At 42.7% G+C, this 25,161-nt stretch overlaps 2 protein-coding genes and 1 long non-coding RNA gene across 3 annotated transcripts in view; 1 reads left to right on the plus strand and 2 right to left on the minus strand.

Moving 5' to 3' along the window:
* Positions 1-766: 766 nt before the first annotated feature.
* Positions 767-10,357, minus strand: RBP2 (retinol binding protein 2). The gene is made up of 4 exons (XM_089681533.1): positions 10,199-10,357; positions 1,870-2,048; positions 1,682-1,783; positions 767-906 (listed from the first exon to the last, which is right to left on the minus strand). The coding sequence occupies exons 1-4, from the start codon at positions 10,269-10,271 to the stop codon at positions 853-855; spliced, it is 408 nt and encodes a 135-aa protein (XP_089537659.1). The 5' UTR covers positions 10,272-10,357; the 3' UTR covers positions 767-852.
* The window catches only part of LOC149459167 (uncharacterized), a 34,374-nt gene continuing 17,224 nt past the window's right edge, over positions 8,012-25,161 (plus strand). The window contains exon 1 of the long non-coding RNA XR_016313323.1: positions 8,012-8,104. This is a non-coding gene — a long non-coding RNA (uncharacterized LOC149459167). The remainder of the gene's footprint in view (positions 8,105-25,161) is intronic.
* RBP1 (retinol binding protein 1) overlaps positions 21,058-25,161 on the minus strand; it is a 51,008-nt gene continuing 46,904 nt past the window's right edge. The window contains exon 4 of the mRNA XM_089681532.1: positions 21,058-21,284. Coding sequence (XP_089537658.1) covers positions 21,228-21,284 — 57 coding nt within the window. The 3' untranslated portion in view covers positions 21,058-21,227. The remainder of the gene's footprint in view (positions 21,285-25,161) is intronic.

Genomic DNA, 25,161 nt, shown 5'->3' on the forward strand with positions numbered 1-25,161 from the left:
TCCCAGAATGAGAGAGTCGCCGCCCTCATGTCATTTTCTTACATGGCGGACAGGAGGCAGTTAAAAACGAACCTCACTCTCTTAATCAACATTGACTATTTTTAATCCTTGTGCTTCTATCATTAGTAAATAGATAGGAAAGTGTATCATCTTTATTTGTTATAAACCTTTTTTTTTACATTTCTTCAGTTCCTTCCTGGTTTCATTGTCTAGGCAAACAATGTCATACATCCCAGGAGTCTTCAATAGAGGAGGGGTTTCTCATCTAAGCACACCCTTCTGCCTGCATGCCTGAGCTAAAGACAGATGTATTCCAGGAAGTAAATGCTACATGAATCAACTGCCCTTAATCAAGATGGCAACAACCAGAAAGCTAGGGTGGTGTGTTTCAAAGTGATTTCTCATTAAAATAAAGTATGGAGAAATGGATGGACAGGTTTGCTATGAATAATAAAAATGAACTAAATTTTGTTTTTGGTTTGTGGTGCTCAGATGCAGCGTAGATCCACTTTAAGAAATACTATCATGGAAATCCGCAACAGCAAGCAACCTAAGATGTAAAATTAATATTTAAAATGAACAAACGGTAAAATCTCAACTCTTAAAAAGTACTCAGTTACTTACCGTACTTTCCCTTTAGCAGTAAATAAACAACATTGGCAGTTTCTGGGTTGTTAGTACCCTCTTAGTCCAGCAAGCATTTATTTTGTCTACCCCTCGTAGACCGGTGGGAAATGATGAATGAAACATTCATGAAAACATAATATTTCATATAAATCTATTTTATTCAATTGCAAAAAAATATATCACAGTTGTATCCTCTCTTTACTAAGTGAAAATGATGGCAGTGCTTTAGTTCTTCTTTTTGAATATCTGGATGCAAACTTGATCTTCACATGTTAATTCCTGAAATAACAGAAAAGCAAAGTATCATTTTTGGGTGGAACCTTCCTAACAACAGTGTTGAACAATGCATCTAAGCAGCTTGTCCTATAGAATTTAATGGTATGCTCTTTTTAAGACTATCATCAGGTTTGCTGATAAAGTAGAACTGATCTCAAAAAGTGAGAACTGTTCTGTTATAGAAAACATCTATGGTTATGGCAATTGTGTTGGTTATGGCAATTGTACCTTGAAAATGTACTTTTTGTCTTAAATTGCTCCTGAAAATAGCAGTGTACTTCCTGGTATGTAACTGTGCCTAGGCACTCCTATACCTACAGTCTGATGGCTGTATGTCTGCAGTGTGAGATCTAATGAACTGCTTCATCTGGCTGGTAGTTACAGAAGATTTGACATCTATGGACTAGTAAGCTACAATATATTACATTTCTATCTTTGGTTTTAGCTATGCTTCGATGTGAGCCAAAGAACAACTACAAAATGTTTTTTTACGTAGAAAGTGGAGAGGCTAGAGCTTTGTTCAAGTATTTATTCATGTGTCTCCATTGGTGAGGTTTACCCTCATTTTCTGTCCCAGAGACATAACAGGAATCAGGAAGAAAACCCCAAACGGGGCCCTATAATTTTCTCATTCTATCCTAAACTAGCAATAATAGTTTTGGCCTAAGTTCTACTTCAATGAATGAATAATAGCATTTTTTGGATACCACTTAAGTGTTTATTGTCAGTGCCATAGCCTGGAGTTCTGTTAGACTGCATCATCAACATAGCTCCTCACCAGGTAGAGTTTGTCGCCCTCAATCCAGTTCTTCCAGCCACGATTATTCTTTTCTCCTTTTTGAACACAGACAAGTTTGTCTCCGTCCCAGGATACTAAGGTCTGTGGAGTACATAAAACAAGCCTTGTCATGGCACAATAGATCAAGATCTATTAGAGCCAAGAAGCCTAATTGTAGAAGCTTGTACCTGCACCGTCCTGCTGTCCAAGGTCTTGGTGTGTTCCTCAAATTCCACTCCAACAGTAAAGTCCACAAAATAGTTACGAAATGTGCTGAGTGTCTTTGTTTTAAACTCATTTCCATTCTGGATGATTTCCTTGGTTTGGGTTAAGTGGGCCGCAATCTTACGAGTAGCAAAATCAATGTCTATAGGGAAAAAAAACCCACAGGTCAGGACTGGAAACCAATAACATGCAATATTTTTGTATAGACCTTCCATAGATGTAGCATTGTTTTCCATGTTTCACGTCACGTAGACACACATCTTAGGTCAGATATACACACTCTGATATATTAAAGCTGTCTGGGGCAACTCAGCAGTACAGGGTCTTTGTGAGCCTTAGACATGTCCATTATGGCTTACAGTGGTCCTACATTGGAACATTATCTTTCCCCATAGAAACCAATTCTGTGGGCAATTGTAGCATAATCAGCTGTAAAATCCTTTTTATTAACTGAAACTGCCTACAAATGTATCTTGTTGCGATCAATTTTCATTATTTATTGTAGAGAGATGCGGGATTGCCACATCCAGTTCAGGCTCTAGGGATATGATTCAATTACCTTGCAATCATTGAGGATCATAGTGCAGGTAAATGATGAAGAGGTTTGTAGGGATGCTGCAGCCCTTTAAGCTGGCCATACAAAGACTAGTTTTCTAGCAATTTAACCAGCTTAAAGTGGAACTTTAGTCAGACAATGAAGTCCTGATAGATCACTTTAGTCTGGTTCCTTTTGCAAGTATAGTTGTGTAAAATAGTATAAATAAGTGCCTGTACTATTTAAAATCCAGTAGTGCACTGTCTCATCCTGTTCCACACATGCTCATTTGCTCTCTATTTTCAGCACTGTGCCTAAAATCAGAGCCACTAGAGGCTGTTCAGCTGCCAGCCTAAAGAGTTACTGTTGCTGAAGGGGGAAGAAAACAACAGGAATGCCAGACTGTGTGAGGAAACACAGATCAGAGAGAGAGAAAAGGAAAACAGGAGAGGTGACAGGACAAACTCTGCTGCCAGGGAGACACAAAAGAGTTAAACTTACAAGGATAGCTTCTTTTCGTTTCTCCATGATATTTTCTCATTTCTGTCAACTCCAGCACTGCAAAGCTTCTGTCAGCTTTCCTCTCTTAGGCTCCATGTACACGAGCCTACCCTGATCACCGGCCACGGGAAAATGCAAATCGCTGCAAAACGTGGTAACCGCACTTTTGCTGCTTTTTGCGGTTTCCCGCAGCCAGCGGTCAAAACATTCCTATCCTGAACGCAATTCTTCTGCGTTCAGGAGAGGGACATTTAACCTCACGTAAACACGGAAGCTCCCAAACTCTGCTAAAAGCCCATGTGTACATGGACACATAGGCTTTTATGTAGTCGAGTTTAGGAGCTTTGGCAAAAAAATGCCAAAAGCTGCTAAACTCGAGTTTGGGAGCAGCAGTGTACATGGAGCCTAACTGAGCCAATACATACTGTACCATTATGGATGGAAATCTACATATTTTAATTACAGAAACTGACATGTAGTTTTTGAGAGAAGTAGAGGGAGAGAGTTTCCATTAAGAAAGTGACTGCTCTAGGCTTCAACCAAATGGTGCTCTCCAGCAAGTAGAAACAGGAAAAATGGTGGAGGTAATTTACAACACATTCATTTTGGTGGCATAATTATTAATGTGGAAGTTATGTTCTTTTGTTAGAATACATTCATTGTTATCAAACTGTTATGGGTAAAGCTTCATAGCCTGGTAGGCAAGTGGTTAAATACAATCATAGTGGAGATGTTGATAGGTGTTGTATTTATTTATTTAATTTATTGTTACAGGTATTTATATAGAACCATCAATTTATGCTATGTGAGCTTTGGCTGTACTTCTTTAAGTGAATAACTGTAAAATCAGTCTGTATATGCAGTAAAGCATGCTTTTTATACTAACTGTGGAACCTAACTAGTTAATCCTCTGCTTTGTGTAAAAAGGCTGGTTGATCCTGTCTTCTCTGATCCTCCCCTTATTCTACTGTCCCCAATCCATTTGCTGGTAGTACAGAGTTCTAGGAATCACAATGCAAATGCTAGGTTTAGAGTGTATGGCCAGAGAGTTTTTTTTCTTTGGGAGGGTGCATGTGATCGGGCCAATCAGCACTGTCCAGACAGAGGGTCAGGGGTTATGCAGCCTCATAGGACAATCAGAGGAGAATGAAAACTCCTCCTACAAGCTTTAAGCAGTGCTTAGTTGGACACTGATAGAAGTCACAAGACTGCTATATAATGCTGATGAGAAAAGGTATTTAGCAGTTTATATTTACTAAAATAATTGTGTTTCCATGTTGTGTGTACTGTGGGAGACCAGACAGAGTGAATGAAGGGTCCTGGGTTTAGTAACACTTTAAAAGCTGATTGGTACAGCTGCTCCAGATTCTGTCCACTCTAGATTTAGTAAACCCCCACATTGTACTTATGAACGCTGAAAGCAAAGGCACATTGAGTGCTTTCAACACTCTACTGGTGTGACGATCTGCCATTGATAGGTAATAGCAGTGAACATGCCAGGGGCTGGATGTTACATGCATTGGTTAATGTGAACCTTTCATTCAAACAGAAAATGCTAGCTGCCTGGCTCTTTAATGACTTGATGACTCCAAAACGTTCTGTGTCCATGATCAACTCTGTAGTGTCACGTAAACTCATCCAGAGTCCTCTGATTGTACCCAGAGAGATGATATCTATTTGTACAATTCAACCCAACTCTGATGGTAACATGTGGGGCCAGCGGCATCCCTAGGCGGGTGCGGGGGGTGCATGCCGCACCAGGTGACACCTATCGCACGGGGTGACACCAGACCCTCTCCACAAAAAGGAACGTTTTAAAGGAAGCCGACGATCCCCGCAAGATGGATCGGATCTGCAGATTGAGCATAATGGATTGGAGTCCGATCCATTATGCTCCCCAATCCGCAGATCCCATCTATCTTGCGGGGATCGTCGGCTTGCAAACTATACGGGGTTAACTGATCTAGGTAAGGCTGTGCAAGATCCGTGACTTGTCTGTAACCAAGAAATGCGGCAGGAACCTCCTCCATCTGACATCACTTCTGGAGCATGTGCAGACCGGACCAGTGTTGAAAGAACAGTTAACCCCGTATAGGTTGCAAGCCCACGATACCCACAAGATGGATTGGATCTGCGGATTGGGGAGCAGAATGGATCGGACTCTGATCCATTATGCTCAATCCGCAGATCCTATCCATCCTGTGGGGATCGTCGGAGGGGTGACACCAAGTGTTAACACACCGGGTGACACCAACCCTAGGGACGCCCCTGTGTGGGGCCATCTGAATCACCACAGTATTTCATTGCACACTGCCTGCATGCTTTCCGCACTGCAGTAAACAGTTACAATTCTGATCATATTTGAAGTCTCTCTCCATTGTTCTCAGATGTATGGAAGTCCTTCTTTTTTTTCTCAGTTCTGCTGATATTCCATCAGAGGGCAGTGTGGAGTCATAAATGCTTCCAGTATTGCAGAAAAGGTGATTTTATGTATTATAAGAGATTATTATACAGGATTTATATAGCGCCAACAGTTTGCTCAGCACTTTACAATATAATGGGAGACAATACAGCAACAATACAGTTCAATACAAGAGGGATAGGAGGGCCCTGCTCCTTGGAGCTTAAGAAATATCTTGTAGTAAAGAAGTCTGCTCACAGTCATTGCTAAGCCTGTGAAACATTAGTTTCCTATCTGTCGTGCCGATCCAATGGCTTCAATACTTTTGAAGACACTGACCTGAGACAAGTTTGCATATTACTATTCTCCGACTTTCCTTGCTGCATGCATATCCCAGGTCAGTGACTAAGGTAGGCCTTACACACTCAAGGGCCAAGTTAAAAAAAAAATCCGATTTCTCCAACCATGCTTCAGTTTGGATGAACAAATCTCCCTGTTGGGCTCTGACAGCCATCGGTGGTGGTTGTCAAAATAGCCAAATAGCGGCTGCATCTCATTGGATGCAGCCACTGTTCAGCTGGCAATTTTCAGCTTTTTCAGTCGAAGGATTACCAGTGGGGATTATCAATTTGTATTAGCAAGCAATTGTACCTAATAAAGTGGGTGTATAAGGTCTGCTGTGTGAGGTCTGATGTAAGGGGGCTCTGGGAACCCTGGTTTAAGAGGGAATGCTGGGAACTCTAATGTCTGCAGTGTTTCCTCGTACACCCCCCCCCTTAAAATGTTTATAAACCAGGGGCGGACTGACCATTTGGAAACTCGGGCACTGCCCGAGGGCCCGGGGTCAGTAGGGGGCCCCATGAGATGCCCCTGGTACCTTTTTCATAGGCTTTTTTGAGTTTGGGCAAAGACACAGGGGCCCCATGATCCCCTATTGCCCGGGGGCCTCATGAGTTGTCAGTCCGCCCCTGTTATAAACCTAAAAATAAATATATTTTACATTGTCTCTTTAATGGATTTCTGTATGTCTGTCTTCATGTTAATAATATTTTAGTGTCTGCTGCTTTTCTCACTTACCTGGTTAATCCTGCCTGTGCTCCTCCTGCAGATAGTAAACTGACCCCACTAAGCATGGCAGCCGATTCATGCTAGTGTGGTCAGTTTACGTCCTCTGTTATCCCACTGTTAGATACAGGCACATTGTGAAAGAGCACAGTGCACCTGTATCTTTTGTAGTCAGAGTAAAGCCTCCCCCCCCCCCACTGCTCCCTCCTGCCTAAAGCCAGCCATACACGGGTCGAATTGTGAAAGAATTTTCTTTAAAAAAATTTTCTAAAAAATTTAGTTCGAATTTCGCACAATTAGTGGGTCACAGAAACAGCCGATTTTCATGTGACCATCAAATCTGAGTGATTGGCATGTTGGAAATGTTTTGAAAAACAAACGAATTTTGAATCAACCATGGGAGAATCGTGTGAGAAATATAAATGAAAAAGAAATGAGCGTGAGCTGCGACCTGGAAAGAAAAGACAATTCTTTGCCATGAAAATTCTTTTCTGTAGCAACATGAGGTGTAATTGAAGGCTTGGTTGGTCAAATTTCGAAATCAATGGTGGCGCCATCGGATTACAATACGCTCAAAATTTCCAATTTTCTAAAGAAAATTTGTTTGTGCTATGCAGAGCAATACAAAGCAGCCTGCTGGAACTGACAGGAGAGAGATCTCTATTGTTTACATACAGACCTCTCCCCCCATCAGTGTTCCTCACCGATCGCAGGGTGCCGGTGGGGAATTTCGGGCCGGGACCCGGTGACCGACAGCTGTAGCCCTCCGATGGTGCGCGCATCCCATACACGGAAATACAAAATCTCGTATATATACGTGATTTTGCGCAGACCTGCTGCCCTGTAGCAGTAGTTCTGCGATAGGGCGGTCAGGAAGCGGTTAATTATACTTTACAGTGTTAATCTAAGACTGACATTCACCCATCAATCTCCAGTAGAACACAACAATTAGGCAGGCCATAGACAGGCCATTTATCGGCCGAAAAACAAAAAATCGGTCGGCCACGTTGCCGATGCTGCCACCCATGTCCACGAAAAATGGCTGTTTTTTGCAGATTTTCCAGCATGACCGATAAAAATAAATGAGGAGATCCGCAAAAAGCAGCCCCACTAACGGCGTGATTATCGGTCGATTGTTCGTGCAGGCGAAAATTCGGCCGATAAATGACCCGTCTATGGCCTGCATTAATTTTGCACTAGGAGAGTTTTTTAGTCTCCGAGATTAAAAATCACCCACATAACCTAATCTAAGAATGTACTGAATCCAGAGAAAAGCCAAGTAGCATTTTGAAGCTGTCAGAAAGCAAGCCTCTATATTTCTTTCTGTACAGGGTTCCTTTAGACCCCTTGCACGTGGGAGCGTCCAGCCGCAGCGCGTACCTCCTGGTGTTTTAGTGTGCCCAAGAGGGACAGGTGCAATGTTCAGGTACAGTGAGCTCACTGCAGGCACCCTGTCAAAATCAATGGCAGGCTATGACTGGGATGGGTTGGACGCTGTACTGAGTGCTACTTGAATTTTATTACCCTGTGCAATCCATTATAAAGGTCCTCTGTGTTCAGGACTAGATCTGCTGCACTGTGGACCTTTGTCCTTTTATGCACACACAGGGCCTGCACCTGTCCCTCCAAAGCGCACTAAAGCTCTTCGAGGGACGCACTGCAGCTGGATGACCCTGTGTACAAAGGCTTCAAATTGGTAAGTAGAAAAGTGTAAATGCTGTTGTTTTTTTTTTTTCTTTGCAGACTTCATTCACACTGGCACTACTGCATTTAGCTTTTCTAAACGCAAAAGTCATTTGTGAAGTATAAACAACTTTTAGCTTCCCAAATTACATTTTCCTGCATTTAAATGTTCCTGCAGGTTTAGATGCATTTAGATTTATTAAGTTGCATTTTGATCCTGATGCACAGAATTCTATTTTCTCTAAATTCAGCTAAACTGACTACATCTAAATGCAGGTAAACACCCAACGTGAATGGCTCCACTGAAAAATCATTACATGCATTTATATGCAGTTAGAAATGTCCTCAGGGCCCATTCACACCAGATGCTGTGGGATGTATTTTTCACTACATTTCAGCTTCATACACAGTCCAAAATTCAGGTTCTCTTGCGGACATAGTTTATATCAGGGGTATTAAATTCAAATTCACCAAGGTCCAGGCAGTAAAATTTGCATGCATCAGAGGTCCGAATCTCATGTAGGCCCCTGTGGTGCATTTTCATGTGCACCAAACCACATGTTGCTGCAGTGTGATTTTGGAAAAAAAAAAGGGTCGGGGACGTCTTCAGGTTTCTAGCATGTAGTGCTGACCTACCCACAATGTGTGCACCACATGTACATGTACAGACCTGAACTAGGTCTCACATCAGTGTCCTCAATCCCCTCTGCACATCACAGTCCCCTCCTCATTCACAGCCCGATCCCTCTTGATGAGTGTCCTCAGCTCCCTCTTTACATCACCCCCCTCCACCCATTTCACAGTAGTGTTCTCACACTTCCTTGACATCAACCCCCCCCCCCCCCCCCCCCCGTCCCCAACAGTACTGTCCTCTGCCCCTTCACTGAAGAGTACTCTGCCCCTTTTTACATCATCCCCCCACATTACTGTCCCCAGACCCCCCCGCCATGTTACTGTCCTCTGCCCCCTCCATGTTACTGTCCTCAGCCCCCACATTACTGTCCTCAGCCCCCCCATGTTAATGTCCTCAGCCCCCACATTACAATTCTCAGCCCCCACACACCACTGTCCTTAGCCCCCCACATTACTGTCCTCAGCCCCCCCTTCGCACTACTGGCCTTATCCCCTTTAATTTTGTCCCCCCCCCCACTGTCCTACCTTACACAGATAGTGATTGATTGCTAGGACTGCACTTCATCCTAGCAACCAATCACCTGCCTGTTAATCTCGGGCAGCTCCCACTGTCCATCCAGAACTGTTCTGCCTCCCACTGTCAGCTCTGTGAGGATGACCGCGAGACAGCTGGGGGAAGAAAAGGCTCTTAAATGGCAGGACTGCATGGGTCCGGATGGGACAGTGACTTGGTCCGCATCTGGACCCTGGTCTTCCATTTAGTGATGCATTGTTTATACTATTGCAGTGTAATGCAGTGCAGTGAAAAAAGTACAGCAAGTTGCATTTTCCCGCACTGCAAATACATAGAAATGCACGCAAATGCATGTAAATGCAGGAAAATGCACTGCAGTGCACATAAAATCCTAAAGAAGAAAGGAAGAAAGTGGCACCAAAAGAAATGCAGGCTTAGCAAAGTGCATTGCAAATGCATGTAAAAGTGTGTTGTCAATGGCACATCACTGCATGCAAAAATGTGCAGTTTTTTGTGTGAATGGGCACTAAAAGCAATGAAATTCAGGTTTGACCATGCCAGTGTAAACAAGGCCTAAAACATAACTATAAAATGAACAACACGACCCTTCTCTAAACACACACAGCCACTTCAGTCCATAAATCAATGGGGCCAATTCCTAAAGAAAAAACAAATTCAACTATGGCTCCTGTCTAAATTGGCCCTAGTATGTGTATGTATGAATGTCAGTTAGGGACCTTAGATTGTACACCCCTTGAGGGTTAGGGACTGATGTGAATGTACAATATATATGTGTAAAGTGCTGCGTACATTGACAGCGCTATATAAGTACCTGGAATAAATAAATATAACTATTGTCCATAGCACTATGTGATCATGTAAGACAGCCTTAGAGAATGCTATCTATTTTCTTAATTGGCTTCACATAGATCAGTGACTGATGTTTCAAATTAGAAATACCTAAAGCCTTCATGTATCCATCAAAGTTGTCATTTTTCTCCATGACCCAGGTTCCATTGTAGTCTGCAGGCATGGTGACTGGTAGCAGAGATGAGATGGTGCAAAGGAGTAACGTGGACAAGACAGAGACTAGAAAAGAATTCTCGTCTTGCTGCAGTTTATATGCTGAATGCTGGGATCCTGATAAAAGGGTTTCAAAGTCACAGATAAGTTGACAAGGATTTTATCTCCAGTAATAAGTCCATAGGGCAAGTGTAGAAATTATCTTTGAACTTCAGAAGTGGACAGACCTAGAAATGTATTAACCTCTTCAGAGTCACCCTATGTTATCTGCCACCTCCCCTTATAGCCAGGGCTGCCTTTGGAAATGACAAGTGTACATCTTGATATTGCTGGCCCATTCCTGAAATCACAAGGATCCTTCCTATTATTGTCACTATTAGTACAGCCATTGTTAGTAGTATTGTATTAAAGGTCCTCCCAGAGTGAGCAGCGTGCAGCATTGTCCCCCTAGATCAGGGGTCTGCAACCTTTAAGACATAAAGAGCCACTTGGACCCGTTTCCGAGAGGGAAAAAAAGACTGGGAGCCGCAAAACCATTGCAACATTTAAAACAAATCCGACACTGCATATATTGCAAAAAACGCTCTGGTCATGAAGGGGGTTTAAGGGCCCAGTAAGCAAAGGGTTAATCAGGGCCACAGTGTATCGTCATAATCACAATCATAGCCTTAGGTCAGTGGTGGGCAACCTTTTTTTTCGACTGAGCCAAATCTCGCCAAAACCACGATTGAAATTTATTTTGAGAGAAACATTTTTAAAACTGAAAATACATCCCCCATATAGTAATTCATCCCCCATATAGTAATTCATCCCCCATATAGTAATTCATCCCCCATAGTAATTCATCCCCCCTATAGTAATTCATCCCCCATAGTAATTCATCCCCCCTATAGTAATTCATCCCCCCTATAGTAATTCATCCCTCCTATAGTAATTCATCCCCCATATAGTAATTCATCCCCCCTATAGTAATTCATCCCCCCTATAGTAATTCATCCCCCATAGTAATTCATTCCCCATATTGTGTGAATTCACTTACCTTTGCTCCGCGCGTTCCTCTCGCTGGGTTCCCGCGCCGTTCTGGTCTTCAGGGCGGACTGTGAGAGGAGAGGAGTTTGTCACGCTGCCCCGCCTACATCCGGGCTGCCCCGCCTACATCCTGACAGCCAATGTTTGCCAGCGGGCGCCCGGCACACAGAAGATCTGCATTAAAAGAGCCGCGGCTTGCCGACCCTATTGCCTGTCACCTGGTGGGCAGTGTGCTCCGGAGCCGCAGGAAAGGTGAAAAAGAGCCTCATGCGGCTCCGGAGCCGCGGGTTGCCGACACCCGCCCTAGACCATACCTAGTACCCAGTGTTCAGTAGCATTTTCCCAGAGAGTGCAGTATTAAACTCAGAACCAGGGCTTTTTTCCAGTGGGAATGTGGGGGAAATGCAGTTCCGGAAACACCAGCACTGAATGTTTATAATGGCAAGGAGTGCTGGGGTGTGCTGGAGGGTCTATTGATGCTGACTGCTGGGGGATCTATTGTCACTTGAGGGGATCTATTTTTGCAGGGTGGTCTGTTGTTGCTGGGGAGGGATCTAATGTTGTTGGGAGGTCAATTGTTGCTGGAAGGGGTCTAATTTTGAGGGCAGGGTCTATTGTTTATTGCTGATGGGAGATCTATTGTTGCTGCTTGGGGTCTATTGTTGCTGGGAAGGTATTTTGCTGTGGGGGTCCATTGTTGCTGTGAGGGTATTGTTGTTGGCTGCAGGGGATCTATTTTACTGCTTTTCTTGTTATCATTAACAAATTTTATACAAAATTATACTTGGCTCTGTATTCTCTAAAAGGAGCATTACTGGGAGGTGGGCAGGGGGTGGAACCAAAGGACAGTGCTTGGAAGTGGGTAGGGGGGGCAGAAACAAGGGGTATCTTCTGGAAGCTCACCCTATTCTGATCTACACCAATCATAATTTGGTTCAACGCTTGTTCTGGTGGCCTGACCTGGCCAAGGATTGTAAGTCATATGTGAATTCCTGTGTCAAGTGTACCTGTAACAAGAGCAGCAGAAACGAGGTGTGGGGTTTGCTCAGGCCCCTTCCGATCCCTGATAGACGATGATTGCTATGGATTTTATTGTGGAACTTCCATCTTCTGAGGAATACCCTACTATTTTTGTGTTGGTCGACCGATTCTCCAAGATTTTCTGCCCATTCGCCCATTTTCTGCTCATGAAGGGTACACCCTCTCATTGGAAACAGCAAGGGTTTTTGTTAAGAAGATTGTACTCGTACCTAGATAGTATCAGATCAAGGGGTCTAGTTAACATCCAGATTCTGAAGGGCGCTCTGCGAGACCCTAGAAATTTAACTTTTTATTCTCATCTACATATCACCCACAAACCAATGGGCAGACAAAGAAAACAAATCAATATATCTGCTGCTTCATATTTTTCTCTCAGGATGACTGGGTATCCTTATTGCCCCTGGCCGAGTTTGCCTACAATAATGCCATTCACTCAGCAACTAAGCAATCCCCATTTTTTGCAAATTATGGATTTCACCCATCATTTCTTTCCAATGAGCTACCAGAATCTGCAATTCCAGCTGTCCAAGACACCCTGAATTTTTTCCAGCAGTACAATAGAATCCTGCAAAAAACTATAGCCAAAGCACAGGAGGACAAGAAAAGAGTATTTGACAGAAGACAAAAGATTGAATTAATTCTGGAACCTGGAGAACGGGTCTGGTTATCCACAGACAATTTAAGGTTGGCATGCCTGATGAAGAAGTTGGGACCTAGGTTCATGGGACCTTTCCCTGTCAAGCAAAGAATCAATGATGTCTCCTATGAACTTGTACTACCTGACTCTTTAAAGATTCATCCTTTATTTCACGTCTCCTTGCTGAAACACACAGTCCCTGATCCTTTTCCAGGTCGCAATACTGGTCTCCTGGAACCAGTAATCGCTGATGGAGAGGAGGAATATGAGGTGGAGACCATCCTGGACTGCAGGAAAAGAAGAAACCAGGTACAATACTTGATTAAGTGGAAGCGGAATGGGGTAGAAGAGAACTTTTGGAAACTAGAGACTAATGTTCATGCCAAAGAATTAATTAATGCATTTTTCTGCAGGCATCCTGAGAAAAATGCCCAGTTGGGCATCCAGGGGCTGTCCGTATGGAGGGGGCAATGTCAGGGAATGTGCATATCTATGCGCAAAACTCCTGTTAGCCCTGCTCATGACTGATTAGCAAATGTGCGTACGCGGTTACGCATACAGGTGCGCACAAGTGTGCATGCGTGATGGCGCATTGGCGCCAGGCAGGATATTTAAGTTGGGCTAGTGCCTTGCATTAGTGTCGTTTGGTCTATTACTTTTGAGCACCCATGCATCCTGTTACCTGTGATTCCGTTGCTGATCTGACCTGTTATTGACCCTGCTTAAACGCTGCCTGTACCAACCCCTGGCCTGCCCTTTGACTATTCTTTTGCCTGCCATTTATGCTTACTCTGACTGTTAGTTGTCGACCCGGACCGCCTGACCTTGCCTTACTCTGCTCCTGCACCTGAACCAGCTTATCCTTGCCAGTATCCTGCTCCTTCACTTCTGCCAGCATGCCATCTGCCAGCTGCTCCTGCATTTCTACACATCAACATCCATCTGCAGAAGTCCTACCAGGCATTCATGCACCTCTGTGCTCCGGCGCTCCCTGCTACTCTACCAGGGCCCCTGAGCCAGAGCTGCAAGGGGTTCCTTCCTCTGCACTTCAGGTTCTACCACCAGGTACGTTACAGTAGGACTCAATGCTGATGCTGATCCTGCATCCACACACTGAGAAGTTTCTCCATCTCCTCTATCACTTTACCACGCTTTTTGGATATTATTGTTGACTTCATAGGCACAGCAGACTTCACATGTTCCATGATCTTGTCTTTGTTCTTTAGAATTGTGCCAATGGTTGAACAATTCATGTTATAAGAACGAGTGATGTCTACAATCTTTTCGCCTCAGTCCAGTTTCTCAATTATTTTCACTTTTATTTCCATGGTTATTGCTTTGCACTTCCTAGCAGTCCCCTCCACATCACCACTGCTTTTGCTCTTGCTTCCGGACATCCTGGGCTCTGTACAGTATACTATCGCACTGTACAGTAAGTACACAGCAGCACAACTGTGAAAATGTGTGGCAGTCACGTGAGCTACTTCCACAATTTGTTCGCATCTACGAATGTTCATAATGCAAGGTCCGTTTGTATCTGTGAAAGCTTGCAACTCGAATGTTTATAAGTTGGGAACTTACTGTATTATATTATTTCATTTTGGTGCAGTGTTGCGTGATCACGTAATTGCAAGTAGCGAAGTGCCGAATAGTAAAAAATGCCCTGGGGGTAAAATCTGCTGGAACTTAAGTGGTTAAAATGAAATTGCTGTAGATAAGAGAGGATACATGAAAGTGTATACAAAGACAAGACCAAACCCACCTACAGATGAGTGGACAGGGAAGACCAAAAAGCCTACTGTCTAAGTCCACTGTTTGTTGAAAAAAGTAGAACTGCAGACGTCACCCACATGGAGGTGGAGAGAGACTTCCAAGTAGAAAAGAAACTCCGGACTTGCTGTCCTGCTTTGAAGTTCAAAGTCTTAATTACCACTTGAACCTCTGATGTCAGGAAGAAATCTTTATTTTTTAGTGTCAAGCCAATATAGCTTAGTGAGAGAGGGGCCCAAAAAACTAAAGAGATAAAGCAGGAAGACCAGAGATTGTGTTTTGAGAGGGCACAGGTTTTCTGTTCTCTCTTCACCTTCCTTCCCTACTCTTCATGTACATATGCAAGAAAACCTTCAAAACCCAAAGCAAAGTGATGGGCACCCATCATTCTTACTAACCTCATAAGAGCTTCACCCTGAGCGGAATGGGACATTTCTGGGTCATTTATCACCAAGCAAATGGGTCTGGAATATTCATAATGTAACTGTTGGGTAGCTGAAGAGTCTTATTGCTCTAAAATGTGTCTATGTGCTTCCCAATAGCTCTAAAACTCAGACAACGTTGAGAAATGAGCATTTTGTAGCTTGAAACGCCAAAACTCTCAACATCCAATTGTGCCAGTTTACACCTGAGCACAGTGTCCCTTGAAGCTTGCAGCTCAAAGTACATAGGCTTCTTTTGAGCTACAAGCTTCAAGCGTTTTTTTCTCTAGTGGGCAAAAAAAAAAACGGGAGCACCTAAAAAAACATGCAAACACGCATGAAACCACACATACCTGTATCGCACATTTTTTTCCTCTAGTAACTAGCTTTCCATTGGCTAAGGATAATTTTAAAAAATGCTTAACCTTCAGACATCTGCAAAATGACCACAGACACTCAGCTCAAGCATGAACGCAGTCTTACATCACTGAAATTAATGAAAAGTAAACATTTCACAATCTTCAATAAATTTACCATCTTTGATCCTTGAAGGTACTTGATAATATTTTATTGGACATGAGCAGAAAACTTCAAACCATGCAAGCATGAGTAGAGTCTTCAGATAATTGGTAGAATGGAAGCTTATCTAATCTTTTAACTTTGCACTTTGCAGCACAGCACATCCAATAACCTCAGACAATGTTGGCACACACGGGAACTGTTGGCAAAAAATTCTGTTTTATTGCTGACACCGATTTGCCAACAATGTATCGTTCAAAGATTAAAATAAACATTCAGCTGAAAATATTTTTGGTCCTTTGGAAGTGTATTCACCATAAAGGCACCAAAACTATTCATGTTCACTTGTGCTTTCTCCAATTAGAACTGATTGCCGGCCTCAATGATGTCGACTTAAAGCGATACTAAACCTAAAAACATTTTTCACCTTAATGCATTGCTTGCATTTACCTCCCTAGCGGTATGATTATTTCAGATTTTTGGTGCTGAAAGCGGTACCATTATTTTGCATGGAAATATGTAGTTTTTTTATTGTAGGCTGTAATTTTTAGGAATAACTCACTGAAATCTGTCCGAACAAGAGTCTATTAAACATCCCGGGTATGATAAAATTTGAAACACGAAATCATAAATTATAATTTAATAAATAATCATAAAAAATAATAATATAATAATACATTTAATTCAATAATATAATCAAACCGAAAACACTGAAATTTGAAATAGAGCGCCAAGTTCGTACATTGCTGAGCAAAGTCGCAAAATCGTTTTCAGTGTCTGATGACGAATTTCCCCACAAATTATTATCACTCAATTCTGCAAGTGGTTCTGATTTACTATCGCTGTTCTCTAGCTGGTCTAAAACCGCTTTTGACCTAAAGGGACACTTTTTGGACGCCATGGACGTTTCTCAGTTTCCAGGCAGAAAGAGCAGACAAAATGCAGGCAGGGCACAGGACAAAGCAGTAGGGACAATATGTATGTGAAATGGGTTGAAACAGCAATGTTTTACTATGAAATTTTTTTTTTTAAAAAATGACATTTTTTAAAATTTTCAAATTTCCCGCCGCCGGCGGCGCCCGTACGTCCCGACGTCACAGGGACCGGAACACAGAAGCCGGATGCTGGCATTGGCCGGAGGAGATGGCCGGGGACGCTGCAGGGGACGCATCGCGGGAGCGAAAGACAAGGTAAGCTCTGCAGGGACTCCCTATGCAGTGCCGCATGGTAAGCCCGAGTGTAGCTCGGGGTTACCGCTTTTGGTACTGGCATTTTACCCCAAGCTACACTCGGGAATACCGCTAGGGAGGTTAAGGTAAACACATTTTTAATTTCCCTGAGCTCCCAATTCCATGTGTAGGGGAAGAGAGGGGAAAATAGATCCAGCGCTGTGTATGGCTGCATCTCTTTTCCCCTCGCTTCCTCTTCACACAAGGACTAGAACAGCAGCAGGAGCCACTGGCTCTTGCTACTGTCAATCAAGAGCAGTGAAGAGGAAGTGGGAGGGCATAGCTAAATCCCACTGTGAGTGTCTATGGAGCGTCAGCTTTGTAGACACAGTTCAGGAGCAAGCATGCAACGTTTGTCCCCATAGCAAAGGGCTTGCTATGGGGACACACAAAGAAGAGGAGGAGCCAAGGTCGCTTGGGGAGACCCAAGTAGAGGAGGATTGGGGCCACTCTGTGGAATACCACTGCACAGAGCAGGTGAGTATAACATGTTTGGTATTTTAATTAAAAAAAATAAAAATTTCTGCCTTTAGTAACACTTTAATACAAGTAGCATGTAAGATCTAATGAAAGATACAGTATGTAATTTACAATTTATATTTAGCCTATTGTAGGGAAAACAACAGACAGTGAAATGGTATATAGAACATATAGCATAATGTATAGAAAAGAGTTTTGTGCAGTAAAAATGTACAGGACAGGATGAAAGTGTGGGGTATAGAATGTGTAGCACAGTGCTACAGGCGTGTGGAGGCGTTTGGGAGCAGAAAATGTACAATGTGGTTTACATAATATAGAAAAATGTATAGTGCATTATATAGAGTGGTGCAGTAAAGAAAAGCATGAAAAGTTGAGTGGCACTCTTTGGAAGTATATATATAGCAAAAAGTAGAAGAGTGATGTAAAATACAAAACATGCAGTAGAGTGTATAGTATAGAACAGGATGGAGTGTATCTTGAACATCAAAGCATACAAAGAAGTGCAGTATCTCTTTTGCTCCATTGTTTACAGTGTAAACAGTGGAGTGGTGTGCAATCAAGAACATGCAACATGGTGATCAGGGTAGCAGTGTGGAGTGTATAGCTCAGTGTACAGAGTAGAGCAGTGTGGTGTATACACAGGGCCGGTGCTTCCACTAGGCAAGCTAGGCAGCTGCCTAAGGCTCACTGCCACCTAGGGGCGCTTGGCGCAGCACAGGCCAGCACTCTCTCTGTGTGGGATGCCGCCATGTCATGAATGATCCTTCAGCTGAGGGGAGGGGAGGAAGAAAGGACAGAGGAAAATGATGGGTGTCTGGGGCTAATGTAGCAGCTGAGCTGCAACTCCTTCCTGTGTTTCTCTCAGACTCAGTCCCTTACTGCAAGCCAGCTGGCAGCTACTGATCACTGTGGAGTTCCAGCGCTTCTCTTCCCATTCTTCAGCGGAGGTGGATCTGCGCCTGCGGAGGAAGGTAATGTCTGACTCTGATGTCTCGTGTCTGTGTGAGTGTGACCCGGTCAGCTAGTCATCATATGTGTCAGTGAGTGAAGACATCTTCACAATCCCACAGCCTGCTCTTCTAGTGCCTGCTGATCTGTGGCGGTGTTGGTGTGTTGAGTCGGATCTGTCACTGCGTGGGATTGCTCAGTTCAGTGTGTGTGTGTGTGTGTGTGTGTGTGTGTGTGTGTGTGTTGGGCTTCCTGCTGTCAGTGTTTTATCTCTCTCCATTGCCTGGGGAATTCCAGCCTAAGATCTGTCAGAGTGTGGATCCATCATCCTCCACTCACTGCAACTGTCACCCTGCCACTGCCAGCCACAGATACAGTCCGTCTGTGACACTGATTTTGTCTTTATTATTGGTGTTGGTGGCATCTTATGGCACTTATTTTTGCCAATTAAAAAAATATAGCCATTTCATGTTTTGTTGATTTAATATTTTCTACTGTTTTTTTAAATTTTTTTTAATTTAATTTTTTTTTTCGGAAGGGAAGGGCAAGTAGCTGGTCTTGTCTGGGGCGCAAAATAGTCTAGTACCGGCCTGTGTACACACTGTACGGTACAGTGTGCAGAGTACAGAGGTGTGGGTAGCCAAGTCCTCATTACCAGCATTAACCACTTGCTGCCCGGCCTATGGTCAAATGACGGCCGGGCAAACACTTTGTCCTTCCAGGAGGGCGACATATGATGTCCTTCCTGGATTGCGCTTTTCGCGTGCCCGCAGGGCCATGCTTGGCGAGATCTGTCACTGGCCGTGTACCCCGTGATTAGCCGTGGCCAATCACAGCTAATCACAACAAAAAAAAAAAACCTGACCGAATCGATTTAATTCAGTTAAATGCTTGCTTATAGCAAATAAATAATTTGCTATAAGCAATCAAATTGTGTATTAAAATAAAAAAATACTGATCACATCCACAACGTAGTACAATGTTACTATGGTAACATTATACTACTTTGGTCATAGTGCGAATATGAAAAAAAATCTTAAAGAAAAGAGAAAAATGTAATAAAAAATAAAAAAAAATAAAAAAAATAATCTTTTTTTTTTTTGTACTGTCACCAGTCAGTATCCCTGATCACCACCACACCAGTTATATGCTGACTCTGTACTGCACTGGTGACAGTATGTAAAAAAAAAAAATGTAAAAATTTTTTTCATTTCTTCATTTTACAAAAAATTATGACAAAAAAATAGCAACTTCAAGAAACTCGCCGTGCCTCTTATGAAGTATGTCGGATTGTCTACTTTGCAAAAAGGGGTCATTTGGGGGATATCTGTACTGTTCTGACATTCTTGGGCATCAAGAAATTAGTTTGTGAACTCTAAAACTTTCCTACAGACTAAATAATAAATACTGATTTGGGTTATTTTCACCAAAGAAATGTAGCAGAATACATCTTGGCTTAAATTTATGAAGAATAGTTATTTATTTGCAAACTTTTATAACAGAAAAAAAAAAAGTTTTTTTTTTTCAAAATTTTCTGTCTTTTTTTTGTTAACCTCCCTGGCAGTATTCCTGAGTGTAGCTCGTGGTTAACCTTCAGTACCAGAAGCGGTAACCCCGAGCTACACTTGGGATTACACTGCAGCGTTGCTCCGGGATCCCTCCAGCACTTACCTTGTCATGCGGTCCCGCGATGTCCCCCCTGCAGCGTCCCCGGCCATCTCCGGCTGATGCCGGCATTCGTCTTCCAGGTTCTGTTCTCTGCGAGCGTCAGGACGTACAGGATGTACGGGGGACGGAACCGGCGGGAAATTCAAAAATGTAAAAATTTGACATTCACTTAATACACTAAAATCTGATAGTATTACATTACTGTATCAAACCATTTCACATACATTTTGTCCCGAGTGCTTTGTCCTGTGCCCTGCCTGCATTTTTACCGTTCTTTCTGCCTGGAAACTGACAAACGTCCATGGCGTCCAAAAAGCGTTTTAGATCAGCTAGAGAACAGCGATAGTAAATTAGAACCACTTGCAGAATTGAGTGATAATGATTTTTGGAGAAATTTGTCACCAGACACTGAAAACAATTTTGCGACTAAGCTCAGTGATGTGCGAACTTTGCGCTATATTTAAAATTTCAGTGTTTTTGGTTTGGTTACATTATTGAATTAAATGTATTCTAATATTATTATTTTTTATGATTATTATATTTATTATGATTTCGTGTTTCAAACTTTATCATACCCGGGATGTTTACTAGACTCTTGTTTGGACAGATTTCAGTGAGTTATTCCTAAGAATTACAGGCCTACAATAAAAAAACAACATATTTCCATTGAAAACAATGTACTGCTTTGAGCACAGAAAAACTGACATAATCAGACCGCTAGGGAGGTTAATATAGCAAAAAATAAAAACCCAAGGGGTGATTAAATACCACCAAAAGAAAGCTCTAGTTGTGTGAACAACATGATAAAATTTAAGTTTGGGTATAGTGCTGCATGACTGTGCAATTGTCATTCAAAGTGTGAGAGCGTTAAAACCTGAAATTTGACTTGGGCAGGAAGGGGGTAAAAGTGCCTGGTATTGAAATGGTTAAAAGGGCGATAAGAAATTTGTTTTTTTTTGGCATAAAGGCCCTTTAACTATTAAATCATACATATGTTTATAGTGTGGGCAACCCTCTTCATATGATCAACAGCAAGCAAGAAAAGCACCAGAGTCAGGTTAGTGTTTTTAATAAAGTACCTAAATTGGCATTATAAAACAAAACCACACATATGGCATCTACTATAATAATACAATAATAATAAAAGGCATCATTATGACGGAGGAGACGTTAACCTAGAGTCATTCTGAGATGGAGGTCACTCTTCACAGTCACAGTCGGCGTCACTGGTGAATCTTCTTGAAAACCTGTTTGCAGGCTACACCTTCAGCCCGCATTTCCTTTGGAAAGAAGGTAGAAAGATGGGTCAGAAGTTCAGTCACCAAATAATAAAAAACCTGATACATTCTACTGTGCTAAACCAACGGCAGTATATTTTATAATATATCCTTACATCAGACATAAACTTGGAAGCTTGAGCTGCACACGAGTGACTCATCCCTACTGTATCTACAGTTGAATACACAATCAAAAGTTTCACGCTGTTTCTACTAGAATCCATGCGGTTTTGTTAGAGAATTCAAAAGGAAAAGGAAAAAGAAAAAGATCTCTTGGAATAGAAGTGGCATGTACAGTCCAGGGAGGGGTGTAGAGAATGGAGCCTTTGTACTGAAAGAAAGCTGGCAGAACATTGCCGCAGCCAATCAAAAGCTTTCATCTGAAGGGTTTCACTCCTCTATGGGGGGGGGGGGGGGGACGGATGTTGTCAGTCCACAGCAGAGCAGTATAAATGAGCTAAAGAGAATCATCACTGTAATTCCATCTGCACTGGGATGTGCGTAGGCTTTATTTTCTCTGTACTTACTAATGTATTTGGTGAGAAGCCATAATAAAAACACCATCACTTCAGTAAGGTGAAATCTGATTGGTTGCTACAGGTTACTTGCATTATTAAATAAAGCAGGGTGATTACAAAGTGGCAACATTGCATTTAGCAGAGTGGTTGCAGTTTATTTTGCAAATCATTTTTTATGATGTTCCTGGATCCTGTATAAAATGTGCACACATATATAGTATAGGTGCAAATAAACAAGCAGGTGATTCTGCCTGCCACTATCTGAAATATCATTTTGGGTGGATTCTTGGCAGCAGGGCCATGAAAAAGGGGGTACCATCAGTCCTCCTGTAGGGGACACAAGCCAGCAGAGCGACCTAGGCAGCTGGGTGAATCAGATGTAGGCAGGGAGGGTGATTTGCACGGGGGGGGGGGGGCAATTACTGGAACCGATCCCTTGTATGGCTCTCTCCACAGCAGCTAAAAGATGGCTTCTTCTCCTCTCCCTCCCACTGGCTTTCAGCTGCTGCAGAGAGAGCCATACAGGGGATCGGTTCTAGTAATTGCTCCCCCCCCACACCCATCATCCTCCCTGTGCACCATACATTTCCCCCTGCTGCCCAGGTCCCCCTGTATGTCCCTACCCCTGCAGTGCGGACAGCTTCCCTCCTCTCCTTCCCATGGGCAGCTGCAAGCACACAATAGGATCCTGGATGGAGAGCGTGGGAAGGGTCCGGTAAATATATCACATTTACCAGCTCCTTCTTTTCCTGAATAAACACAATAAGTGATCGGTGCTGGTCACTCACTGTGTCATTCATAACTGAAGCACAGTAAACTGTGTTTTCATTCTTTAGGGGGGGGACCTGTCAGGTTCATTGTATGGTGCCCTGTGGTTTCTAAAAGCAGCCCCTTGGCAGAAACAACACAGTGATGAGCTCCTGTCACTTGGCTTTCTGTTCTTATCAGCATGGTCTTTATCAGCACTGATTGGCTCCTTGTTCTGCTGCTTCCTCTCGCACTCCAGCTCTGCTGCACAAGAACTGCAAGAGACTGATACCAAATTAAATTCAGGTTTCTTACACTGCTTTCATCTAAAACATCCATTCAGTGATGAATTACTACAGAGCTGTATTAATGTTTGTTTTTTATATTAGCCCAGAGTTCAGGTTTATGTTGGTAGTTTTTATGTTGTTGGTTTTGTGGCTCATTTACTGCTTTGTTATACATCAATGTTTTAGTACGGGTCCTTTCACATGGCTGTTCCAATCAGATCTGCCTATCAGTTTTTCATGCAGACCTGAAAGGTAGCTCAATGTTAGTCTATGGGTAGGCAGATATAAACAGATGTGTGTCTAGGGCCCTTCACGTCTGCTTGCCCATAGACACAACATGAGTCTGTTTTTTGGCTAGAGATAAAATGTGAATGGACATGTATGTCACAAAAGCTGGGGATCTGTTCACGGATCACCTGATGATCAGAATGCACTCCAACCATGTGAAAGGGACAGGCGGCTTTAGAAGTAATGGAATAGAAGGATAATGCTGTGGCTCTATTATGGTCATAGCCTTCTTTGATTTGAGCACTGTCGCACCAAATTGCCTTTGCAGACATGCAGGAGGTCTTTGCATATCAAAATAATTATTCAGATTGGCCAGCAACTTAAGGGCACTACTAAAGCCATCAAATATGGCTGTACAAACATGGCATAGCCAGCGTTTTACGTTTTTGCTTCCTATATTCTCAAAGCCTCAAAGACATAACTCATACCCTATACAACACAATGCTTTCTTGTTGTACTCTCCATTTTTTCATGAGCGGTATAACCTGCACTAACAGTTATAATTACAAGGACTAAATGTCACCACGTTGTTAAAGACCTATGACCTATATATGCAACGGACTCATGTTGCAATGTTTTCAGAAGGTAATTTTGAATAGATGCTTATTCATGTGTGAATTGTAAGATACTGATAAGCAAATATCTAATAGTCACGCGCTCCATTGTATATATGATACTTGAGCATTGAAATAGCTTCCTGTTTTTTTTCCCTATGCAAGTGGACTTTTCCTGTAGCCTCTGTGCTGTTTATGTTGTGTAGACAGTTCCTCGGCTATATGGACTAACCAGCACAGCTGGGTTTGACATGAACACATGGATTGATGCAGACCCCCCAACGCAGAGCTTGGGTGTCCAAGGCCATGCACTCTTCCCTGCATGTGAAAAGTAAAAGAATGCTGCTGCGCTTATGAATAAAAACCTAATGTGAAATACCCATGTAATGTAGCAGTCCTAATTGTGAACTTATAAACACAAAATTAATAATAAATACCATGTGGACCGCGCATAAGTTGTGTAAACAATGACACTCAAAATAATCAATAATCATAAATAATAAACATCTAATTAAACTGGTTGTATTAGGTATGCAGTCCTAAAATGTGAAAATAAGGTGCAAGTGTGCTAAGTTCTTGACTGTGAATTCTGTATTAAAGTGACAGGTGCTCCACTGTGCTCAGACTGGTGCCCCACATGGATTTGTACTCACCATCATCCCATGACCACCTATCTCTACTATGGTCACTAGCACTTTTATTGGGACTATCCCAATCTACAACGTGATGTTGGTGACCGATGTTCTTCCACAGCATTGCTAATAGTAACCAATATATCTTCCCATGGATTAAATAGCATTGTGGATGGTAGCCAGTAATCCTTCTCAGAAGCTAAATTAATCCCAGAAATCCTCCTCTCCTTCACAGGCAATTTAGCAAATTGTCAGCATAGAAATAGAAACAAAAATGGACATCCCATAGTATAAAACAGTAAAACCTTTATTTGCGGGGACCAGGGGCGGACTGACAACTCATGGGGCCCCCGGGCAATAGGGGATCATGGGGCCCCTATGGCCTTGCTCACACTCAAACCACTCCTAAAAAAGCCTATAAAAGGTACCAGGGGCATTTCTTGGGGCCCCCTACTGACCCTGGGCCCTCGAATGGTCAGTCCGCCCCTGGCGGGGACAAATAGTAAAAATTCAACTCACAGAAAAGTGTCTATAACTTGGCACTGAGTGTATTCAGCTTTGTTGCTTGTGAATGGAATCAAAGATGGCTGCCGCATTCCAGTGTGCATTCCAGGATTACTGGTTACCATCCACAACCCTATTTAATCCATGGGAAGATATATTGGTTACTATTAGCAATGCTGTGGAAGAACATCGGTCACCAACATCACTCTTCCCTGCATACCTGTCAAACTTGGCTGTGCAGGAGAGTCTGTACAGCTGATGCATATCCAATCACATATAGGCTGCTTTCAAGAAGCTCAGAACTAGTAAAAGGTAAACAAATGACTCTTCGTGTTATATGGGGTCTATGG

Source organism: Staurois parvus, unplaced genomic scaffold (genome assembly GCF_062004578.1).
Source record: "Staurois parvus isolate SC_StPar_1 unplaced genomic scaffold, SC_StPar_1.0 ptg000270l, whole genome shotgun sequence".
Taxonomy (NCBI): domain Eukaryota; kingdom Metazoa; phylum Chordata; class Amphibia; order Anura; family Ranidae; genus Staurois; species Staurois parvus.